At 36.5% G+C, this 25,474-nt stretch overlaps 1 protein-coding gene across 2 annotated transcripts in view; it reads right to left on the bottom strand.

The window, feature by feature from the left end:
- Nucleotides 1-25,474, bottom strand: part of RANBP9 (RAN binding protein 9) — a 40,967-nt gene that overhangs the window by 4,153 nt on the left and 11,340 nt on the right. Inside the window, exons 3-11 of one of the 2 annotated variants that reach the window (XM_030041646.1) lie at nucleotides 16,548-16,600; nucleotides 14,353-14,520; nucleotides 11,220-11,242; nucleotides 8,981-9,165; nucleotides 8,059-8,171; nucleotides 6,615-6,723; nucleotides 5,013-5,203; nucleotides 3,085-3,232; nucleotides 1,273-1,394 (exon numbers count right to left, since the gene is read on the bottom strand). In XM_030041646.1, the coding sequence (XP_029897506.1) occupies nucleotides 1,273-1,394; nucleotides 3,085-3,232; nucleotides 5,013-5,203; nucleotides 6,615-6,723; nucleotides 8,059-8,171; nucleotides 8,981-9,165; nucleotides 11,220-11,242; nucleotides 14,353-14,520; nucleotides 16,548-16,600 (1,112 nt within the window). The remainder of the gene's footprint in view (nucleotides 1-1,272; nucleotides 1,395-3,084; nucleotides 3,233-5,012; nucleotides 5,204-6,614; nucleotides 6,724-8,058; nucleotides 8,172-8,980; nucleotides 9,166-11,219; nucleotides 11,243-14,352; nucleotides 14,521-16,547; nucleotides 16,601-25,474) is intronic. The other variant, XM_030041647.1, reaches the window with a different exon arrangement.

The raw sequence follows: 25,474 nt of genomic DNA, 5'->3' as shown, positions 1-25,474 counted from the left end.
GCCCAATCTAGGACATGGCCTTCCAAAGGCAGAAAACAACTACATTAAAAAAAAAACCAAACAACCAAAACACAACACAAACAACTCTGCATCCTGTGCAGCTGCTTCATGCCTGTCACAGCAAGCCTCTGTAGAAAAGGCTGCAAGAGAGTAAAGAAGTGTTTTGTTTTTTCTGTCACAGAAATGAGGCCTTGTTATTACCCTGTTTCAGAGCGTAATGCAGGGAAAACAGTCTGGCAATTTGAATCTCCCCCCTCCAGGGCTGTAACAGAATTATATTTGCTTTTCAACAGTTACCTAGTATTTACCAGCAAAACTGCATGATCAGCAGCAGCACACGCCCTCAGAACTGCGAGGCATTCATAGAAATCTCTAAGTACTATCGCATTCTGAAAGTTTACCAGCGATGTCCTGAGTGTCACATTTCATTTAAACTACTTATTAATTGATGTCTGGTTAAATCAATTGTTTGAGAAGACAGTTTTGCAACTGCAGAAATGGCTGGGCTGGATTCCTCCACTTCTTCAGACACAGCCAGCAATAACAACCATTGTCTAAGCTCCAGCCTGCGTGCTCTTAAGTGATCTGACTGCCTTTAGCGGACAGGGACACCTAGCACCATAACTGACAGAATAAACTATCTTTTCATGGGGTGCTGGCAATCAGAGGGTATTTAAATACACAGGTGTCACTAATGTCAACAGGTATGACTGCATATGAAGCAGGTTAAGTAAAACAAAGTTATTTTTTAGACCACAACTATGTAAAACAGGCTATTTTTTTTGGTGGAAATTTTTTTTTTTCTTTTTTTACATCTCAGTTCCCAAATATAGCTCTGTTCTTCAGCATTTAATATTAGCAATTTGCATTCTTCAATATAAGCGATTTGAAATTTCTACTCTTACTGTCAAGTGCAAAGACGCCATGAGAACTGTGACTGGTAAGAGGACTAGAGGAAGAGGGAGAAGCAATTTGCCAACACTAACCCAGGCGCGCTACACAACAGGATGTTTCTTCTCAAAGGCACTTCCTTAGAAATAGATGCTGGCTTCAATATCCATGAGTTATCAATTTCCCCTGTTCTCACCTGACATTTGACCACCTAAATCAGGAGTTATAAAATTTACACCTAGTAACAGTGAAACAAACAAACTAACAAAAAAATTAAGATTTGAGCTAATATCCCTAATTTTCAAGTTGGGAAGCATTGCAAGTAAAAACATAACCTTGTTGCCATCACTTAATAAAAATGTAAGAAATATCACTGCAGACCCATTTCTGTGTCACATTCTTCCATTTCGTGATCATGTTTAGAACTACCATTTAGGAAGCCATTGGACGAAGTCTCAGCAACCCCATTGGAGTAGTGATCTGTTTCCATGTCTACATCATTGCTGGAAAGAGAGTAATAAAAGTTTTACTCATATTTAAGTACTTAGGGTTATCTTCCTCACAACTTCAGCACAGGACTTTCACACCATGGCTACCGAAAAGCTGCTTTTAAATATTACCAAGTTAGACCACAGGTTTTTCCATAGCAACTGGCAATACCAGAGCACCAGGGAAATTATCAGGCTCTCTCAACTAGCATTAGCATTCAGTAAAATAACATTTTCAGATGCTGAAAAATTAAACATGTCCACCAATATTCAGGAGTAAGCAGTGTAACACTTTCTAAATACACACCTAAAAGTTCTTAACCTCGTTTATCTATCTGTACATATACAGAGCTGGAGAAAATGCATGAGAAAATATACTACTCCCACTTTTTTTTTTTAAGGACAGTTAACTCAATATACAGCCTACTTTGAGAATATCACATTTAGGTAAATAATTCTTTCAAAAAAGCCTTGATCTCTCATTTACTCTCAGTGGAATGACAGGGAGAAAGAAGAAAAACCCAAAGCAAATACTGAGTAAAGCAAGACACCGAAGAGATACTCGGGCAAATTCAGAGCATGCAATTCCTCACCATACTCGGCTCACAGAAGGTCACAGAAGCACTTTCAGAAAATGCCAGCGTGGCTTTGGGGACTGAGCTTTGCTGACAGTTACATCCTAGCCTGTTCTATCTCGTCATGGAGAACAACAACCTAAAACCTTTCTTAAGATCAAAACCATTCAATTTAGAAGTTTAGTATCTTGCTTCTAAGCAACGAAAAATACTCAGCTTCCTTTGGGGAAGGAAACCAAAAGGCCTCTCTGACTGGCCAACACTGCAGCCAAGGAATTGTCTTCCTCCTGTGAAAAATCTCAAAGTTGCCTGGACACTACCAAGCTTTTTGGCAGAGGCAATTGCTGACACAAACACAAATCATGCAGTTAAAAAAATAAATTGCTACTCTTACTTTTTTCCCCCTAATCATCACTATCCAACTGAAATACTTTTTGTTATCACCACCACATCATCACATCCTAGTTGGTAGATTTGGGAATCCATCTTGGACAACGCAGCCGAGTACTGTTGTATTTCACATCAAATTAGGTTCTGCTGCATCTGTGCAACGCAGAGCTTAATATTTACTGGTCATGAATAACGATATTAACCCCAGTTAATACATCTGCTTTCATTCTGTGAATTGAATGTGTTTGCACAAGTGACAGTGATTGGAGTAGGCAAACAATTCTTGTGTGTGTAATAGAAGGGAGCCTGCATTTCATATGCATCTCAATTGTGTTTACTTTGCAGATACTGCTACAAATGGAGAGTATCTGGAAAACTTTTCATTACCTACATGCAATGTGCTTAAATCAATGTCAGTGGCTTAAATTAAAATCCCAAGTGCCAGACAGCTAGTTAATCTTCACTATACAACTTCAAAACTGACCAGAAATAGCTATAAGCATGGTAATTTATTTTTGTCCATTGCATTTCTTCAAACAAACAGGAGAAAACAGTCTGTTGAGTTTCAGAAGTTAAAACAAAACTAGAGTGATCACAAGCTGTTGGCCTTACACTACATGTTTTAACTGTCCTTGAAAAAAAAAATCACATCAAATCCCACTGAAAACTCTTCTCTGCAATACAAGCACGTGGACAACACAAGCCTTAATGTAAGTTAGAACCATCTGAAGTTTACTCACCTGGAATAGCTGTTAACCTGCTGTGATCTTGATACATTTATGTTGTTGAGCTCTGGTACATTCAAGCTGGTGGTCGTGTGTTTACTGTGACAGTAAGATTGATGCGCTTTATTTGATATTACTCCATTACTGCAACTACTTTCAAACCCTGAAAGAAAGTTTTAATAATTGTAATCATCTACAAACTTATTTGAAAGTACCGATTTATACAAGTGAAATAAGTATAGCTTAATTGTTCCTGGTCAGTAAACACTCGATTTGCCAAACCAACCAACCCAAATACTTAGCCTCCGTGTTTCAGGTATTTGAACCTTTAAGGCTTCTGCATGCAGAAGTTAAGCATTATTTAATAAGTACTAGCACATACACGAGAAGGTTTTTCAATTGTACTTATACACCAGTAAAACAGAAAACTGCATCAATGTAGAATAATTTTTTAGAACTGATACGTTGTTTCTGAAAGATCTGAAAAATCTTTTCTAGGCCACTGTAATCATTATGAATGGAAGCAGACATGCATCTTACTAATTCCTAATCACTTAGTTCTCTTGACAAATATGCAGTAAAATTCAGTGCTGAAAATAGTTCACATGTTGCTACACTTAAATACGACCTCCCTCCTTCCCCATATAATTATTTTAATTGTTAATATTGTGCTTTGCTAAATAAAATTACACCATGCTGTGAAATTATGATGTCTGGCTAAAATCTCTTTTGACCCTTCTAAAATATAATCAAGAAACTACTATTTGAAGCAAACATGTAATTGCCAGTTCTATCAAGCCCAAAAACAGGAGTTCCCTAGTATCTTCTAATATAGAAACAGGTCACAGGAAGGGCTTCTTATAACAAAACAGTTGCTGCCATTCAGGAAGTCCCAAACCTCAATTCTAATAACACATTCATCAACTTGCTTATTAAGTGGTGCCTCTATTTTCAAAGTTAGAAAGTTAGAGGTACTTTCTACAATAAATCCCAATAACCATCTGAAGAACAAACTAAATCTGAGCGGACCTCCACTCACACACGTGATAGCACAGTCTTGACACAGAAGGAAGAAAAGCAAAGCTGCTGCCTTTCCAAGGGCAGCAGGTATTCTGGTGACCAGGCTACACTGGCTTCCTACTCAATCCCACCGAGAGGAAAAAAAAATAAAATAAAAAGCCCCCAGTCAGCTCCAGTTTGGACTTAAGAATCAAACAGATGTGAAAGTTGATGGCCTCTGGTACCTGAAGAGTCTTGGGTTCAAAGATGACACATTCATGTACCATTTTAACATGCCCAACTTCTTCTCTGCAGGGGTGCTTTGGAAGGCATGGGGATCTCCCCATAGGCATGGGGCAGCTCTGAACATTCAGGGCTTCCCACTGAAGCTTTACCACCACCTAGACGCTCTCAGAACCGTCTCAACTGTGCAGATTGGAATTTGGCTGCCAGCAGGAAGTCTTCTACCTGACTCTACCACCTAGCTTCTGGTACTTCCTATGCAAGAGCAGCTGTTCCTACTGGTCCACATAGCCCATAGGAAATGGATCGTATACACCATTTACTGGATTTAAACCACCTTGCCCAAGCCATAAATTATCATCGAAACGACAGAAATTTGTGTCAGAACCTTCCAACTCCTGGAAGAAAACATTTCTCAGAAATCAGTGGCAACCTACTTTAAAAACCCTTAGTAAAACCAAGACCACATGCAAAAAAGATTTGATGCTATTTATGCACTTTCCATTTCCCCAGTGACTGAGAATCACCTATTTTAATCATTATAACTATATTATACAAAGCATTCAGTATCAACTCAAGTAAAAAAAATTATCAGTCTGCAAGTATTTGTAACTTCTCCCGATACTTAACTGTAACAAAAAAAAAATCTACACGGTGTGGTATATTCAAATCTATGCGGTATATCCTCCACATCAACTTACCAGAAAAGTGCGTGCTGCTCCCTTTGCCTGTTGCCAAATTGTGAATATTCATTCCATGGCTGGGACTCATGCTAGGACTACTGAATGATCGTGGGCTAACAGGGTAACTATCTTGAGATTTTGGACTGTGGCCTCCCAAACACCGCACTTCACTGTCTGTACCATTCACCATCTCTATAAACTGGCGCACCCTAAACAAAAGGCAAAAAAGTTAAGCTAATAAGACAATTTACACATTTCAATTTTCCAGCGATAGCAATGATCTAATTACAGTGTTAAATGTACAAAAAGTCTGACTCAACAAAACACTGGATGTCAGTAACCCAATCATCAATAAGCTTTGGAGTGTTCAGCCAAAAATACACAATTACAAAATTTGTGAGGGAGGAGAACAGGAATATTATCCTTTGAGGATAGTCTTTGTCCATAAGTCCTCAAAGTTTAGAGAACTAAACTATATTTTGTTTTAACTGTTTTGTTTTACTGGCAGGGGCAAGGTTATTTCTTGAGAAGGATATGTCATTTCGTTGTCGTGTCTGTCATTTCTCTCAAAGTAAATGAGAACATAGTTTGACTGTCTGGAACAGTAAGCATTGAACGGTAACTCTTAACATTAAACATTTGCACTAGAAAACAGTCTGAAAAGCAAGCTCATATACAAACCTTCTCTTTAGAGGCTGTTGCTCTTTGTCAATTTTATTTTAGATAAGGAGGTTTTACTATGGACTTTAAGGAAGCTCAGAACTACTGCTTTATGTTTGAGGCTTGGATAGCCTCAATAGAACAGGCAAAATTTAGAAAGACAGATTGAGAAAAAGATAACATACAGTTGACGTTATCGAGTGAAGTCTTTCATCAAAATGTTCGCATTTTATGAATTCTGTGATAAGTCTGCAGTACTATCACGTGAATTCTGTTCAGCACTTCAGTGTGACAGACTTCAAACACATTCCAAGTTACTTAACTGAACATAAAAATTAAAGTGCTTTGTTCTTACAGGATATAACAGATTTTTTCCACATTCGAACACTAAAATGTGATACAAAATTCTGGAGGATCAACGCAGCTGGCAAGTAAAAATGCCAGAATGAAGGTGACTATTGTGTGCCTGGGAAGCCAAGAGAAATCTTTGGGATTATGGAATTTCCACAGTATTAGCCAGAGGTTTCTAGTAAAGTGACATGGAGTGAAACAGCTCATTTAAACTGATCATTAAAGTCAGTCACCCATTGGGAGGAACAGACCAACTCAGGCCAGCAGGACTCTTAACCTTCTTGAATATGATACTGTATCAGTTTACATTTTAAGTTTTACTTGACACACAAACTGATTAAAATTGATTTAAAAAAATTACAAAACTTAGTTCTAGAGAACAAGTCTACAGTGAGATGTGAATTATGCTGCGAAACAGGACCTTGATGACAAAACCTAGTTAAACATGTAGCAAATAATATAGCATAAAAAAGTGAACTACACACATTTTCTAAAAAATGCTGCTTAACTTTGTTTAAATTTCTGTGAAAGCTTTAAATGAGTAACTGTCTTGTCTCAGAAGGTACTGTGCCATCTATAAACACACATCTGTATAATTTGAAGACTCACTTTAATGCAAATAAGAGATTAGGATTTCTTTCTAGTAAACTTGGATACAACTGTTGTGTTGTTTCAATGGCTTCTCCCATTCTTCCTGCTAAAACCAATTTCTGAATTCCTGTTCACCAAAAAACAAATAAGAGATTAGGATTTTCTTCTCGTAAACTTGGATACAGCTGTTATGTTGTTTCAATGGGTTCTCCATTCACCCTGCCAAAACCAATTTCTGAATTTCTGCTCACCAAAACCAACATCAGTTAAATGGACAGCTTACGGATTAATACATGTAAATTAACGATTAAAAGACACTGCAACCATCAATCAACAAGGTTTTTTTCCTCTTAGAAAAAAAATAGTGTAAAGAAAGATCATGCTTCCTTAAAACGTTCAATAGGAAAATTTAAGAACTGCACTCCACCTCCATACATCTAGATGAGTACTCAATATTTTTATTTATCGCCAGCATACAACTACTTTGCACTCAGATTGCACATTTAGAGCTAGATTAAGATTGCAGACACTCTTCTGTGATTTATTTCTCATTTTCACACCTTTATAAAGAAGCACATACCAAACTATCGTCACCCAAAAACATCCAAATTGCATCCCACTCCCACAGACTCAATTTTGACTAAGAAAAACAAAATTTAGTCTCTCTCACCTACAACACATACTTCCAGTCAGGTTACAGCTGACTAAACCTTTCCACAACAGTCCCTGATTTAGGTGATGCTTCTGTTGCTGTAACCTGGCACAAGTCGCAAACAGCCTCACAGCCCTATCCACCAACAGAGAACTTGATCCAAATGAAAAACAGCCCAACGAATGGGTTATTTTTCAACCAGAGCAGTTTCCCCAAGTGGTATGTCACGCAGTCACACAAATGTTTGTGTTCATACAGCAGGGATTTAAATGAACGGGGAAGGCACTGTTTAATCAGGCTGCTAAACAGCACTGCCACAGCAAGTTAAGAGCTGAACTGCTGTTAGTTCTCCTTGTCCTCTTCCCCCTCACATCTGTAAGCAGGAAAACTCAAATTTGATTTAACTTATAGAGCATTCTCTAAACTCTACCCCTTTTCACAGTTAAGATAAAAGTCGAAATGTTTGTCAAGACTAAGTTTTATATTCCTGTTTGTGACTGACCATTAACTCTCACAAACACTCATTTAGAGACATTACACACATTTGTTTAAGACAGATCACAATTTTCCATTCAAGAGAAAGACAACAGGTAATTTACCACATTCCGCTACATCAAATGAGTTCCAAAGTGTTAGTGCGGAAGTTCATCTTAACCTTCTGTTCATATGTGTGTAACTTTACATGACAGCAAAGAACTGTACTATGGAGTAGTGCTGAAAGGAAATTCTACAAAGATGCTTAAGCAAGAGTTTTACGTAATATTTGTTTAAGGGAGGAATAAAAGGATGTAACATGCTTTCCAGCCTTACTTTGTCTATTTTTAATGGAAGCTAATTCTTCTAGCACAGTCTGGTCTGTTGATCTGGCGAATGCCTCTGCTGTTGCACAGTATCCATGGTGAACTAAGTAAGATGATACCATTCTAAAAATAAACAAAAACAAAACCCAGGAAAACTCATTAAAAACACAGGTAAGAAACCAAGGACTTCCTGAATGTAAAAACCTTTTTCTGAAAAACAGTGACTGAATTAAAGACTTCTACTTGAAATTCAGGGATTTCTGTAGAAGTCAGACAAAAGTTATTCAGTTAAGAGTCAGTATCTTCTTCAAAACACCATACAGAAAAACAATTAAAAAAAAAAAATCAATGTATCATTTTATTACAATGAATATTAATAAAAATGATTCATCACCCAAAGGTTGACTCAATTAAAATACTACCTGCTAATTAAATTTCGTTTTTTGCTCATTAGATACACTGAAGTGAATTTCTGCACAGATTTTTTGTTTTCACTGAAGAAATAAAAAATGCAAAGCCAGAACCACCATTTTTCCAAGTGAGACGCTAATGAGCCACAACTTAACGTGGTACGCCAAAGGCAAGAACACGAAGGGAAATTTCCAGAGCCCAAAGTATTAAAACTGCCCATTACAACCATGGCAATTTTTCTGAACTCCCCAATCAACATTAGATAGGTCAACTCGGAATGGAAAGCTTACACTCATCATTATAAACTCTTAATTATTAATGATGTACATAACTTCCCCAAACATCTATTCACGCTCAATTTTATACGTTTATCAAACCTGTGATGTTAACAAAACTATTTGTACTAGTTTTTAATACTATCTGTAATTTTTTGCACAAGACAATGGGTACAATGTTTTAAAGATCTCTGAAATCATGCAATTAACTTTTTTTTTTTAAATTAACAATATTCAAAGGCTTACTTCTGAATCATTGTTTGCCACTCTCCTTCCCGATCTCCTATTGGAAATCTGTCAATTTGTGCTTGAATTTTGGTTCTCCATTCTCGCATATAGTCTTCAATATCAAATACAAATGGGTGTTGTCCAAAATTAGCATCCACAACCTCTCCTGGTGTTTGAAGCCCTACTGTAGGGTACAAGTTTGGCTGCAAGAAATTTTTTAATTAGTTTTTTCCTCTTATTCTAAATTCCACACTTTCTTTTTTTTTTTTCATCTCTGTAATAATATCCCCACTGCTACTAGTAGTGTGAAGCAGCAAATACCTCTGGATCATCTGTCCAGCAGTTAAAGCAACTTCTATCAATCCAGCAAGACAACAACCAGTTAATTTTATTCCCAGTGGTCATAATTTTTTTTATTTTGACATAAGCAAGCCTTACTGATCATTCTCTTTCTAGTCAGAAAATGCACTTTTTAAACTGTGCTAAGGTTTACTTACAACTTGTGGTTTCAATTTTACAAAATATTAAATACCAATTTTTTAATGATTTTTTAAAGACCAGGATTAAAGTTTCTTTTAAAAAGAGAACAAAAATTAAACTTACAAAGTGGGCCATTTTCCTTTTGGGGTGAAATACTTAAAACATCGCTGAATTTTAGTGGTAAGAACTGACAGGATAGAGAACTCATTAGCCTCAAAGTCCAAGTGTAGCGCCTAAAAAGAACTGTAACAGTGCATTGAAGTTCTTGTGAATTCCTGGACTTGTATCTAGAAAAAGACTTTAAAGCATTTATTGTTGTCTCAGTTTTATTTTCTGCTTAGAGATTAGGTCTCCATGCAAATTTGAAATATGCCAAATATGAGAAAAGTAAAATCTGCCTGTTGGGATTAAAGTAACTTTCTTAAATGCAACTAGCATCTCAGCAATGGCAATGCAATCAGTTGGGGTTTTGGGTGGGTGGGGTTTTGTTGCTGGTTTTTTTGAATTTATAAATATACCTACACCACATTTACACGACAATCAATGGTGGTATGGTATAATGGTATGCTGATCTACAGAACTATATGCTAAATAAATTAAAGCTATCAGTAAGAAGTTATCGACATGCAGGTCAGTAGGAACACTGAAGCCCAGTGAATCTGGTGAAATTAAAGAAAAATAAAGAAAAATACTCTGGTTGTTAAAACCATGCCCAAGCTGATCTTGCCCCCATTCCAACCCCCCCACTTTTTTTTTTTTTTTAAACAAGCCTTGCTCATAGTGTTACTTAGTCTAGACTAATTAACAAAGCACAAGTCCCAAGTCATTTAGTGAGATGAAAACAATCGATTCTAATGAGGAGGGGTCCAGCTTCAAACCCCAGAAGACAGTGTCAGTTTTCCTGTGCTGGTACCCTGTGCTAGCAAGGAGCCCTGCTGGCATCCCAGAAATCCAGGACACTGCGGTGGCTTCCTACACAAAGCACACAACCCTGTGGCAGGGCTGAGAGGCACCCTGGGTTATTGAGTTCATTTTTCCTTAATATCTGTCCTTGCCTCCTAAGGCCATAGCAGAGTAGCTGGCCAGATGGAAGTGCATCACATACTGCACTCTAACCGGATTAAATCAGAAATGAAGTGGATGAGAAAAAAACAAAACAAGTGCAGTATCATGCCTGTACCAGTAGCATAGGGAAACATTTGTAACGATTCTAAGGAAAGTACAATTTAATTGACTGAAAAGCTAGAAGACTTAAGATGTCGGTAACTGTCTTAAAAAAAAAAAAAAAAAATTACTTTGGTATGCTTGATCTTATGGAGTGAACAGCATAGATATAAAGATTTTGAAAATCAGGCATCAAGCATGAGTTACAGTGACCATGTCTTAAGTAGCCAGCCTTTCTGCATATGATACACAGCTGTACACACATGCACCGTGTTGGTGTTTAATATAGCTTTGACTTTGTATGTAAGGCTGCATGTGTCAAACAAAGTATGTAAAAACTACTTGCATGTATTATTTACTGCTAAACTTCCATTAGAATTGCCTGTTAAAAACCTGAAAAGGAAAACCTCTGTGAGGATTGGTGTGAAAACAAAAAAACCTTTTTGCTTCAATTAACAAATCACCACTGAAGTGATGAGGAGAAATATCTGACATTAAATTGGTTAAGATGATTATCATTGTATTTCCAAGAAACATAAGGTAAATGCAAGTTACATCTGAAACATCTGTTTATAATACAAAGGAAAGCTGTTTGAAAATGCACTTATCTTACCGGTAAATCTGTGAAAGCGATGCCTGTAATGAAGAGAAAATTAAGATTAATTTCCATATGTCCGGATTCCAGCTTCATTTTCTTAAGTGTATCACTGTATGTTCAGAAAACTCACCCAAACCATCTCAGAAATAAGTAAAGTATGGTGACATCCATGATGCTTAGGCACAACTGATGTGCTTGAGTAATAAAGGGCAATATGTGGCAAAAAGTAATTGTCATTTGAAAGTACTCGATCTACCCTCAAATTTTTCAATATAGGGCATAAGATTTAACAAACATCATACAGATATGCAGATTAGAAAGTATGAAAATTCTGGCTACAGATTAAAATTAAAAGGAAAATTAAGAATATCTGAAGATGTTTTTTCACTTACATGTCTCGATGCTGCGACACCAAGATTTAACAGTGTCTTTTCTTGTTTGCTATTACTTTTCTTCATAAGTACGCATTATTGTTACATGAGCAGCACATGCCTATAACGCTCCAAACCAGTCTGGTAAATGTTTCACTCTAATCCACATGAGGGTGTTTTGGTTTTCAAATAAAATAGCTTAATATCTTGTCATATAATTACAGGCATCCATCTATCCATAGGACCAAGGCAGTGATTTTGCTGTCTCAGGATTAGAGAAAAATCTGACCCCCTATACACTTCAGAAACTTCATGCAATTTAGGCTGGCGGGGGAAGCTTTCAGTTAAAATATAGGTATCAGGAAATCTCCTTCTGACAGCCAAATGATAACAGTATTTCATGATTTCCTTTATTGTTGCAAGTATTTCTTCAAATCTATTTTTTTTACAAGTGCATAATGATTCAAATCCACTTATCCCTTCAAACTCTTATTTTGTATTACTGCATTTTCAAATTTAAGATTAAAACAAAGCTTTTAACCTTTTGTCCTAAATTCCACCCCTGCTTTCCATCTCCATTCTTCACCAAGATTTCAAATCTCAAGAGCATCTGGATTCCTTACTCACATCTTTGATACAAAAGAATGACAGAGTGAACCTGTTTCACCCATCACATCTCAAAGCTATAATTTCATTACCTGTTCACATCCTAACTTTTTCAAAGCTATTACCGCTTTCTCCATTTGGCACATTTTGACATCCAACTCACCCTCTTCCAAAGTAACCATGGCAGTAGGTAAGACTGATAAATGATAAATGACGACTGAGTGACATGTAGGTACTGGTTTTTTTGGGGGGGTTGGTTTTGGGTTTTTTTCAACCCAGGATTTCACACTTGCATAAATAATTGCTTAGCCCTTTTTGTAGCATCAAATCCCAGGCTGAGCCAGAGATGTCCAATACTCTAGACTGCATCTGTGGCCCAGAGAAGAAACATAAATGTCCTCCAAGTCACGATTGTATAGGAATTCTGGACAACTAGCAGCAAAAACAACTCAGCAAGACAGCCAAAATTTTTAATTTCTTTTTCCCTTAAACACAGAATCAATTTTTCTCTGTCAGAAATTCAAGCTAGCAAAGCCCATGACAGCAGAACAGCTGTCAGGTTTCCTTCTGAAATCCATGAAGTGTTTGTCAGACTCTGTCTATGACAGATGACATTTTACTAGCCTCTCCTCACCTATGCCATTCTGGTCTCTTTAAACAGATTTTAATCACTTGAAGTGTTGTTTCACAGTTGGCCTAACCCAGTCTGCTTTAAGACTTCCACTGAAAGAGAAGGTTCTGCCCCTCCCTTCTTAGCTCTTCCATGCATGTGACCAAAAAGGGAGTCGGAAAACCAGTGCCTCTTTTGTTGATCAACAATCTGATCAACTTACCTGCAGGCAGTGTTACTAGTTCCAAAAAAAGGGGAATAAGGTAAGACTACACTTCTCAGCTTTAACCCAGTTAAAGATTAGGGTAAACACAACATGAGCCTGTTATCTTCCATTTTGACGTATACCCTGAAACAGGGCCGAAAGAACTACACAGTGCATGGTTCAAGTGTCCCACTGCCATAGGAGTCAAGGTATTAAGTCCAGGTATATAGACTCATTCAATTTAGAAGAAACATTAAATCATGATAGAATAGAATCACAGAAGTGTTTACTTGGAACTGACCTCTGGAGGCACCTAAGCCCTGCTCTGAGTAGGGGCAGGAAAACTCCAAAGTTAGATCTGTTTCCTCAGAGCAAAGAAACAGGCAGTCTTGTTCTGAGAAACAAGGAGACGAATTTAAACCATGTCCTTCCCCTTACTACTTTCCAAACCTTCCTCATGTTTGGCAATGTGAGAAAATAGAACAGCAACTTCAAGAGTCCTTGTCTCAATAACCTCTTATTTTAGTTCAAGCTAGTCTCTCTTTTCCTCATCACATTTCTACCCATGACAAAAAACCTTATTTCTTCTTTCTGAGCTTTATCCCTTGAAACTTCTTACTCCCCTCAGCACAACTCCAAGATCTCTTCCAAGCCCTTGCTCTCACCTTAATGCAGGTAGGAGAGATATTGTTTTTCTTCTTTCTTTACACTCTGTATCTTTGTTCATTAAATTGCATTAAGTAACTGAATTATTATATATATTGCATCGAAAATTTTAACTCTACCCCCTCCTGACATCTTCAAACTCAAAAATTGTCTTGCAGTGTTGCATAATACTAAAATTTACCACACGAATTTGATGGACTTAATTTTAGCACAACTTGTATAACTCATGGCTTTAGCCCAACTGTGCATGACTCCAGACTGGGAATCCAAAAGACACTGTTCTCCAACATATGTTCAAAATAACACCCATCCAATGTAAGGTTTTAGGAAAGGCTAGGTGTCCCCCATAAAGCAGCAATGCATTTTAGCTATATCCATTCTCCATTTCTCCAATTCTCTTATCATCGATTACCTTATAAGCATCAAAGTATTATTTGTGGATTTAGCAGCACAGTTCATAAATGCAGGTCCTGTGGAATGAGATGCTACGACAAATCCTTCGAAATTCACAAGGAATGTAAGCACAAGTGGCACACAAGAAATTATTCTCCCAGTTCTTTGGTTAATTCATAGATTATGAGACTATCAAAAGAACTATTCAAACACTTTGCTCCTGACATGAAGAGAGTTTCAGATTTACAACAGACTTACAGACATAATGTTACCATTAAAGATAACGTTTCTCCATACCCAAGCTGTGTCCATTCTTTGTGTAGAAGCAGGTATTATTGATAAGGTTGACACAACAACCAATGACATCACCCGTAGTAAACGTTGGGCCATAGGGTTGTCCAGTTCCAGAGGAACAGAATGAATGTCCGTCATCTCCATGGTAACCATATGAATGTTTATCCCAACCTAGAGAACAAAAGCATTTATTCGTTCGCTTTATTATGAAATAATGGAAAGACTATGCAAAGTTAGAATATTCTAACAAGGTTAATACGGTTAATTACTATGCTCAGCTTTCTGCTTTCTAAGATTCCTTATCTAACTAACAAATGTTTCATTTAAAAAAATGACAACTTCTTTTATCAAAATGGCTGAACAGGTAATTCCATTTGTAGTATATAACAGGTAATGCAAATTCAGATAACACATTTTTCTCTTTAAGTGAACACACAAAATTATCAACACCAAAAATATAATCAGCTACAATGTTGAAATTTGAAAAGCTATATGCAGATCTGACATGTCCCAATAAAGCAGTGAAGATTCTCCTGTTCTCCCTTTCACCTTGCAAAACTATTCCTACCATATGTCATTATCAAATTCTTCCTGGCTAAAACCCAAACATGCATCTCTGGGGAAACACATTTCTATTCCTGATTATTCAGCAGCGAGCAGTCTCTGCATAATAGCAGAATCTCCAGACTATAGTGTCACTAGCTTTGCTGCCTCTAAAAATTTAAAAAAAAAAAAAAAAAAAAAAAAGCAGGGGGGTAAATTATCAATACAAGTGAAAGTCACAGCCAGCAGGCAAATCATTATGTATGCAAATATGGTGCTAATTTTGCAGGTGAAGAAGCCGCAGAACCAGTTAAGAAGCTTCATATTGTTACGCTAATCAATGAAATTCACAGCAAGCAATTTTAGTCTGAGCTCATTTAAAAATACCTGTCCACATTCTCTGCAATTCAATACTAAATAAAAACACATAGAAAAGGAGTCAACTTTCAGGCACCACAAAATCTTCCTAACAGATCTATTAAATGCCTATTCAAAATAACATAAAGCATGATCTTTAACACAAATCACCAAATGTCATATATATATATATATATGCATTCTGACTCTAAGAATTTATACTGACAACTCTATTTTTAAAGAGTAAAAGGTTATGGGTTTATTCTTCTCCTGTCAAGCTGCTGCCTAACAAGTTAATTTGGAAGTATTTTCCATACTTAGGCCCTTAATCTGTATGATTGGTAGCTTCAACTGGCACCACATTAAACATCTCTCAGTAAATTAAATACCCCAAATTACTGCAGTTACATTGATCAGTATTATCTTTGATAATTATTTGCAATGCATCCTAAATCATGCTCAAAATAAACTTAATGACACCCACCAATAATTCATAACCCTTAGCTGGGCTCACAGTGTAACTGGGACTTGCCATCATCATAAGGATCTCTACCAGAACATTTGCATGAGAAAGTAACAATGCAAAAGAAAGAAAATACAGATACCCTAAGGTCAATTCAAAATGATTTTATACTTGGCTAATAGTAATAATTTCAAAAAAAAACAACTGGGTTTTTTTTTTGGGGGGGGCGGTTGTTGTTGGGTTTTGTTTGTTTGGGGTTTTTTTACATTTAAAGATCTATTAAAAAACCAACACACACACACACACACAAAACTTTTAATACTATACAGAGATACTGCAGACAATTGTTAATGAGACGGCATCCCTTACCACTCAGGTCAATGGAACATTCAAAACTATGGTACACGTCCTTACTATTAAGGTTGGAAAGGTAACGGTATGGAAATTGACAATAGGAGAACTCACTCCATGTTTGTCAAAGTTTTTATTACAGTAGCTCATCTTTATTACTAGAAATTCAGTTGACAGAGCAAGGAAATTCGTAGCTTCATTTTTATCAGGAAACATGAAAATTTTAAAATTTGTTTGCTAAAAAGTATATGCATAATGTTATAAATAACACTAAGACTTGAGGGTAGTACAAGAGCAAACATACAGTAAAAGCTAAACTTTTTAGCTGCAAGCTTTACACAATTCAGATAACAGATACAACATGGAGATGTGATGCAACGCTCATTCTGGTAAGCAGCACTTTCCATCAAGGTCAAGCATATTTTAAAAGACACAATTAACCAATGTAAGTAACTTATCAAACATAATAAATACTGAAACTTACCTGGTAGTCTGTTCATGTTCACACCCTGTGCCGAAAGCCCAATTCCCATGTAACTGTAAAAATGAAAGAACAAAAGAAATTTATCTGTCTCTTACAAAAATACATATAGATGTGGGATATTGCCAAGAAACACTGTGCTGATTAATCCTATACCAATTAAGCTGCAAAGAGGTCATTTAATAGTAGCATAACAGCAAGGGAGCTGAAAAGCAATTCCTAGCATATATGGTTTAATACAAACAGATTCTGTCCCTGCAGGAGGTAAGGACAACTTTCTTCTCTTTTGGGCATCCTGGGTTATCAATGGAGAATACTGATATTAGCCATAAAGTATGAAGGAAAAAAGCCAAAGGCCATGCCTTATTTTGAAAGTAGGGGTAAAGCTACACACATACCAATTTCATCACCTTCAACATACCTAATCATGTTTTGCAGACAACCTGAAATGAGTTATTTTACAAAATACATGCAAAACTGTGCATTATTTCAGCAGCAAAGTGCATCCTTGCACAGCACTTACAGAAAAATCACACTAAAACGTTGAAGACCTGGATCATAGAGCAGAATGCTGTCTTGAGAAATTTACCAGCAATGTTACTTAGCTGTTGGCAATCTCTTGGCAAACTAAAGAGGGAAAATATCGTTACTATACTAACGAGTCATCTTAAGTCTAAACAAGTTATGGCTAGGTCGATAAGAGTCCAAAAGTCACCTTTATGAAAGGTAGTTTTAATAAAGTCAGTGCCCAGTAAAATTGTTAACAATTTAATAGCAAATACTGGAAAGTTGAAATGAATAATCTCCCCACCCCCAAATCACACTATTTGAAGTCAGTAAAAATCAGTTTTGCTTCTGTTTCCTAAGCAAAAGTCATTTCATGACCAAGATGACAGGAATCCAAAAACAGCATAATGGAAAGCTAGGCTTTCACCAATCCCCCCTGCCCAAAAATAAACGGAAACCCCCCTCATCAACTAAAGCAAGCATCCAAAAATCACCTAAACCTAACATTTCCTAGTTTATCAAAACATTCAAATCATTTTGACGGTAGTTCAAATTTGTTAACATAAATTTGTCATGAAACAATAAATAAACTGTATGAAAAAAAAATATTCACCCATGCCAATTTGAAAATAGTTTAAGTCAACAAACATGACCTTTGTATTCCCATCTCATAAAAGGCAATTTTTAAGCAACTATTCTACTAGGAAGTACAGGTTAATCTGCTATTTTAAACACATTTCACATCGAATGAAACTGAGCAGCACATCTCAGAAGTCATATACTTAATTGTGTACTGGGCTTTCTGCTTTTTCTGTCGATCGCTTCCAACAGTTACCTTACCTGCTTCTACATTTGATATTTACAAAGCCTTCCTCTGATAATTTCTAATGTGTGATACCATCCTTCTCTCCCTCCAACATACCAGCATGAAATGGAACCTCAGAACCATATATTGCAGATTACATTTAGAGATACTGAAGAGCTGAAGCAAAGGGCAACAAACAAAAGGATTAGTCTTTGCTGCATTGCTAATTACATTACTGAGGCACCAGTAATGGTGCAGCAGCAGAGTCAACGAAACAATTATAAATGAAAGCAACAAGTGGAAAACCCTTGATTTTGTCCTAAATAATAAAGGCAGAATTGTTATTAGCATAGTCTGGAGTTTCATGCATGAAGGATTCTCATGCAAAGACTGAAAATCTGTTATTGTAAAGTCTCCTGCTAAGGAGACTTTATTAAAGAAGGGAAATTTATTTTTAAAAATAATTTTAGATAACTTAAAGAACTCCACCGACTACAAAAAGCCTTTCAACATAAGTCATATTAAAAAAACCTTCATCCCAATCAAACTTTCATTTCAGTATTCTTATAGAAACAAGATTAAGGTTACATGAAAATGTAAAGTGGTAGATAGAAAATCATCATCTAGGTAACATTTTGGTACCCCCTGTTTTTCCTCCTTCAGATATCATATCTTCTGAGCCTCCTCTTTAACTCAGTAACAATTGTAAACACAGACCCACTGTATTTAATACAGCTGGGAACAAGGATTCTCTACCCACTGGCAATGACTAGAAGGTACTAGGCACTGACACCATCTCATTTAAGAAGACAGATGTTCAACAGTATATATTTTTCCCTTCAATTCACTTACAACTACTTGGAATGTTAACACCATTTTGGCATTAATAGAAACTCAAGTAAAATCAGATTAAAACATTTCAAATAATTAACACATTTACTATAGACATCTTTCAAAAGGAAAAAGGAATGTCTACAGTTTATGGTTTGGAAGTGAGTGAAATTAAAGGCTCATCAATTAAGCTAATTTATTATTTGTTATAGTTGATGGATAGCTAATCTCATTTCAACTAGATATAGTACACTATAAACTGAGGGGAAAACAGTACCATGACAGATAGGCTTCAGATGCTCTAAAATTCATCAACAGGAGTTGTATTTATGCCAAACCACTACATGTAACTTTTTTTCTTTTCCTGGCATCTGTAAGCTTCATAGGCTTAAAAAGACTTTTCTGTTTGGTTTTTAAAGAAGCTTAGCCCATATTTAGGTTCAGAGTCACTGTCTGCAAAAAGACTTGCTTCAGTGGGAGGAATTACATAAATTGTCCTCCTGTTTGCTTCCTTAAGGTTCATATATCATGCGTCTCAGAATCAGGAGAAGAACAGTGGCAGAGCTATGCATTTAAGTTTTACTCCCTTAGCCCATGATAAAAATGCAGGGCAACACAAGCAGCAGACATGCTAGCACCCAGCTGCGATGCAGGCCAAGACTGTTCTCAGTCTGTTCATGATGCATTTCCTGCTGTCCTGTCATAGGAATGGGTTTGGTCTAGGAGATAGCCAAGGAAGGCAAGAACAGGTCCACTTAGGCTATGTCACGCCATAACAGCGACCCTGGGGAAACAGAGGTGTCAACACCAGGAAGCAGCATGCTCAGTCCAACATGTAGCACCTTCCAAAAACGGGCATGACACAGGCACCTCAGAAAGCTTACCGGTGCTAAAGATAAATTAAACTATTAAATAACCGCTTCTCTAGTTTAAAAAAAAAAAAAAAAAAAAAAAAAAGAAAAACCAACAAATATTCCATACTGTATTTGTAAAGACAAAGACATGCTAAATCATTTTACTTAAGTAATGAAAAAAAAAAACCCATAACAGCCACCCTACTACAGAGATTTCATTAGCAACCTGCTATCTGCAGAGTCTAATTCCTTCCGACTTTCACTGTGCCTACATGTTCTATTAAAGACAGTATAACCCAGGGAACTACTACATCATGCTTCGAAATCCAAGCTCTTTGGTGATGATGAAAGTAAATAATCAACCTGGTTTCTTATCACCTACATGCTATACATTTAAAGAAAGCAACTTCAACCATACTGTGTTAAAACCTAACTTACCATAATATCTGGAAGGAACCTAAGTCCAAGCACTAACAGATGTTTACACCCATAAATAAGGTAACTGAAAACATCCTAATGTTTCAAATGCATTGACTACTAAGAAAAGTAGAATTAACACTCTCAAAAAAAAAATGTAGGCTATACAACAGGTGCAGTTTGTTTTACTATCAAGTTTGTATCTTAGAAAATGGTACAAGCAGAAAAAAACAGCAACATCTGTAAGAATTTTAAGACTAAAAGATCCTCTAAAGGGCCTTTGCAACTGACTGGCAAGGACGTAAGAAGCTTGAATGATGTTCTCCTATGGTCTTCTACACTGTCTTCACTGACGCTATACTATAAGGTCAGAAATGCAGCACACTAAAAAGGTATCTGAATTTCACCTTTAATATAGTTACTCTGCATTAAAATTTTGTAGGAATATGCTAATCCAAGATTCTTATTGTCTGCACAATCACAATAAGAAATGAGCTGTTAAATTCTTCTCTATTTAAATGTTTCAAAATATGCCATAGACAGTTTGAGTCTTTCATTTCAAATTGAAAACAAGTTTTATTTTATGGAATGTTTCCAAGGAAACAGTATTTTGAACATGATAAACCCAGTTTTCAGATTAATCCTGTTCTACGTAGAGAGGAAAAAAGCAAACAAAAAAAAGGCAGTCATCTTGCACAGTGCTTGAAACTGTTATTCCTGTAACATTCTGTGTGTGATTCCTATAATGTTCCTAGAAAGATTCTCATTTACTGACACTCCTCTCACTTTCTGAGGTTGCACAATTTCGTCTTGTGACACTTCTCCCTAAGCACTAAAACCTCTTTAGGGACCATACTGTCAGAAAAGTATAGTTGCATAGGCAATAATATAATGTAAGTCCAGGCTGCAGTAAGATTATCATCTATACACTTTATTTATGCAAATGAACCTCATAAGAAAGAAATAACTTAAAAGATTTTGCAAGAAGCAGGGACCAAGAAATTAAATATATTCTCTTGACTTTCTTTTTAAATTGGAAATCTTCATTTCTAGAAAACATCAACAAAGAAATAAAACTCTTGTTACAGTTCCACGTATTTCTGACCAGTTAAACGCAAACCTCAAATAATCCTCTTACACATTTCATTGCTGTTCATTTCTGTCAAATGTCTGGTCTCCTACACACAGGTAAAAAATGAATTACTGCTACAGTTTAAGAAAAGATACACTTGATGATTCATGATCCAATGTCTTCTTGCAGCTGGAGCAATTCAAATGAAGACACTAATGCAAGAAAGCTACTTCAGACTTTATCAGATTCTACTCTGTATACAAGTACTCTGCTAATAATGCCACAAGACACATGTAAATAGAGACTGAGTGAAGTTTGCATGTTGTTGTAACAAATGCCTGTTATTGTAACAAATAACTGCTGAGGACGTATCAGAACTATAAAAATAGGTCTTCATACTGCACAAAGTTTTTACATTAGATCAGTAGTGTACAAAACAAATACAAACAAAACAGCAACTGACTGTTCTAGATTTTGTTTATTGGTTTATGCTTTTGTTGTGAACAAGAAAATGAGTATACTGGATGCTAAAGGAAAAGCCAACTTACTGCAACAGAAACAATTTGCAATAAAAAAAAAGTATGGTTTCTGTTTAAAGAGTTACACATACATGCTCTGGAAGACAACAAAGCATTTGTATTTCACAAACATCACTGAAATGCACTAAGACAGCTCAGGCTAAACCATAGGCATGAGTGTCATGAAAACCCAAACTTAATTCTCATGGTATTTTTGTTTTGGATAGTTTTTTTTATTTCTTCACCCACTTCACCACATATACAACAAGTACTGCAAGATACTGCAAAAACAACAGATGACTAATTGTATGGCCAGTGTTAAAAACCAGCCATAATCCAACAGGTGTCAAAAGCCTTATTAACACTGCTTTACCAAAAAGCATACTGATTACTTGCATGAGTTGCTGTAGTAACATTTTATTCTAGCGCAGAACATACAGCAGAACTTACACATGCAACTTAAAGCACACCCATGAAGATCTGCATCAGTATAACCGCACCACAGACTAAACAACCATGCTCACAGAAGTATAAGCAAAGTGCTATCCGCTAAAAGATTAAAGCCTTTCTAAGCTTAGTTTTCATTTTTTCTTCTAGGTGGCTTATCACTTCCAATTCTTGTTTTCATTAAGAAAAAAAAAAGCACATCTGCTTAGATGATTTTGCATTTTAAGCATACATCTTTCTCTGCTGTTCTAAAAGCACTAAAGACTGTCTAGAAGTAAATAGCATTACCATCATTTGCCCATTGCTAGTAATTGTATTTACAAATCAATGAATAAGAGAAAGAATTGACAGAAATTCAAGACACTGAGGATAAATGCATCTTCCCCAAAAGCTCATTTTCCCCAGGAAAGAAACAGACAAAGCATCTCTCCTGGTGAAAGACTTAAGACAACCAAAAAGCTGTATTTAAACCAAAATTAAGTGGGCATAAGCTGGTACCTGACCAAAAGTAGCATTCCCACCCTCCTGAGCCCAGATGCTCATTTCTGCCCCAAGTTCCCTTCTCTTTTGCTGCCATGGCTACTCATGAAACAATACAAACAGCCATACTGGGGAATGAACCTAGCTGAAAACTAACTCAACTCTTGAGGTTACCTTCTGGAGAATGAGCTACCCAGTTGGGTTTACTGTGAAGCTGATACAGTCACAAACTGGGACAAGGGAAGTGAACTCAATGAGTGTTCAGAGACTGCTTCTTCTCATGGCCATATCACCACAAAGTCTTCCAACTACAGTTTAGAGTAAGAATTCCAAATATTCAAAAACCATTGCCCTGACTGGAAAGGAAGAGATTCATTACAACAACCAACAAGCCTAAGACTGAAATTCATGTAGAAATGGATGATCACTCAGTAAATCATACACACATAAGCTGTTTATAACATAAAATAATGGAAGGTAGTTTGCTTCTGAAAGCCAGGTAGGCAGCAGATACCCTCGAGACAGCCCCTCGAGACGGAGTATGCTTATGAACAGTATGAAACGCCAAAGGGTGGAACCTAAGGTTACAGCAAAGCTCACAGACTCTCAACTGAGAGCGATTATAGACGGCTCTTCACCATTAAAGAAGGATGCCCACAGCAACAGCACAAAGATATCAGACTTGTAATTTACATAAAGTATGACAGTATCATGCAAGCATCTTTAGTGCGTAAAAGAGGGAAATGTTAACTGGTATCTGAAATAAAATATTAACTGTGGGGCTGTAAGGCAGATGCATTACCACTTTACACAAAGCCAGAAGACCTAAATATGTAGAAGACTAGCACAACTGAACTCAGTAAAAAGCAGCATAAGAAAACTGACATCAAGATTTGAGAGAGACTGGGAAAAAGTCTCATTTGGATATACTTACCTAGCTAAGAGAATGACCACCATGGTGGTCATTTTTGGAAAGTGAGGGGACAGTACAGTATTTTAACAGATTTAGAGACTAAGGCTTACATCTCCAAATGACAAGAACAGGTCCATAGGACTTAGCACACCCTTGTTCATTCCCATTCCTAGACCACCAATGTAGTTTGCTTTAATTAAGCTCCTATTCTAGAAATTTAGATGAAACTAAAACCACAGTTGTATCCAAAAGGCAACACCATGCCTATCTCACTCCCTTAAGTACTGTATTAAGAAATTACAGAACAAAAACTACGTACTTTACTTCTGGTTCTCTGCTGGATCGATTACAGATGAGGGCTGCATTAAGAGCTTACAAAGGTTTAATTTTAAGCTAAACTATGTTTAGCTTCCCCAACTACATCAGAATTTTTGACAGCACTTGCTGCAATACTCTGCGTTAACTGACACATATATATTTATTTATTTTTAAATTAACTGAAGATTTCAATAGAGATACAGATATTATTTATTGCAGTTAACACTCTCCTTCCTACCATGCTTTCTAATAATCACCTTGGTACTGTTCCCCATACTTACACCCATTACTCATCTACTGTTATCACCTCCAGTCGCTCACATCACTGTCTACAACATTCCACATGAAGCCAAACAAAACAAAGCAATAAAGTATAAGAGGAGAATGTAAATAAATAGAGGTCCTCAGACTGTAAAAGGAGACATGAAATTAAGGAAGAAAACTAAAGAAAGAAAGAAAGAACAACAGAAAATATTAAAAGAGCAACATGACAGCTGGTTAGCACTTTTAACAAGAATTTAAAAATATTTATGATAATTATTTCACATATCTGTACTGTAGCAGCACATAAAAGATCTTAGGACTCTTCGTGCCAAACACTGTACAAATACAAAGACAGTTTTTGTTTGAATGATATTTCAGCCTTATTACTTTTATCAACCTTAATTCTCACTTCCCTTTTTCTCATCTGTTATCATCAGTTGCTGCATGGCCCTATCACTCCTCACTGAGGTGTCAAAAAGCAACTTCACTCTTCATCTGCTCTGCAACACCAACCTCCATACCCATTTCTTACTTCCTAGCAAGCCTGCTTTTGTGTTCTTAAATGCATCCATAATGCCTAAAAGTTGATCATCATGAATATTTGCAAAATTAACGTAGTAGGCACCTTCAAATTCCTACTCAAGACTGTCACCCCCCAAATACATAAAGAATTTAATGACCTAGGTCCTTAGTGTGACAAAACCAATGCTGTCCTCACACACAGACAACTATGACGAGCCATACTGGAAGCTATGCCACATCCATGCCCTATACTAAAAAGAGCTGCGCTCCTTCAGAGGAGGAGAATAATCTTTGTGATTGCCCAGCAACTTTGAGATACACAAGATCATATTCCAGGAGCAGGGCCATCAAGTGCTACAGCAGCACAAAAAATAAATCTCCTAGACTAGGTTTTCAGTAAAGGTTTTTGATGATTTGAGGCAAGTCATACTAAGGAGAGCACACAAGCAAGAATACTGTTAGAATTGCCCATATAACATAGTACATGGACTAAATACTTCAAGCTGAATTTATTAAAAAAAAAAACCCAAACAAATATAAGTAGTAAAGGCTACTACCAAAGGGAACTCCAAATAAACACCATTAAATTATCCATTGACATTTACGAAAGTTGAAAACTGTACTTCAGCCTGCAGATAGATATCCGAGTTGCCTCAGGTAGTCTAGGATTTATTTTAAACAGTACTATAAAATACAGCTGTAGTGTTTCCACAGCCAGGCGCAAGCCTTGAGAATAGATGCTTTTGCAACAGTAAGGCATTTTAATTAATTGACCCTATTAGTGACATGCTGGTCCTCTACAGATATGGTCTTCCTGAACTCTGTTCCCATTACCAGACATCAAGAAAAGAAGAAAAAAAAACAGGTAGAAATGTACCTGGAGCAAGCCAGGTGAAACACAACAGGCAGCGAGAAAGAACTAATACACCCTATCAGACACAAACTGGTTTCTATAGACCTACTTATATATATCTGCATTAAA

Source organism: Aquila chrysaetos, chromosome 18, assembly GCF_900496995.4.
Source record: "Aquila chrysaetos chrysaetos chromosome 18, bAquChr1.4, whole genome shotgun sequence".
NCBI classification, from domain to species: Eukaryota; Metazoa; Chordata; class Aves; order Accipitriformes; family Accipitridae; genus Aquila; species Aquila chrysaetos.
Note: the sequence above shows the minus strand (reverse complement) of the source record. Positions and strands in the feature narration are given on the sequence as shown.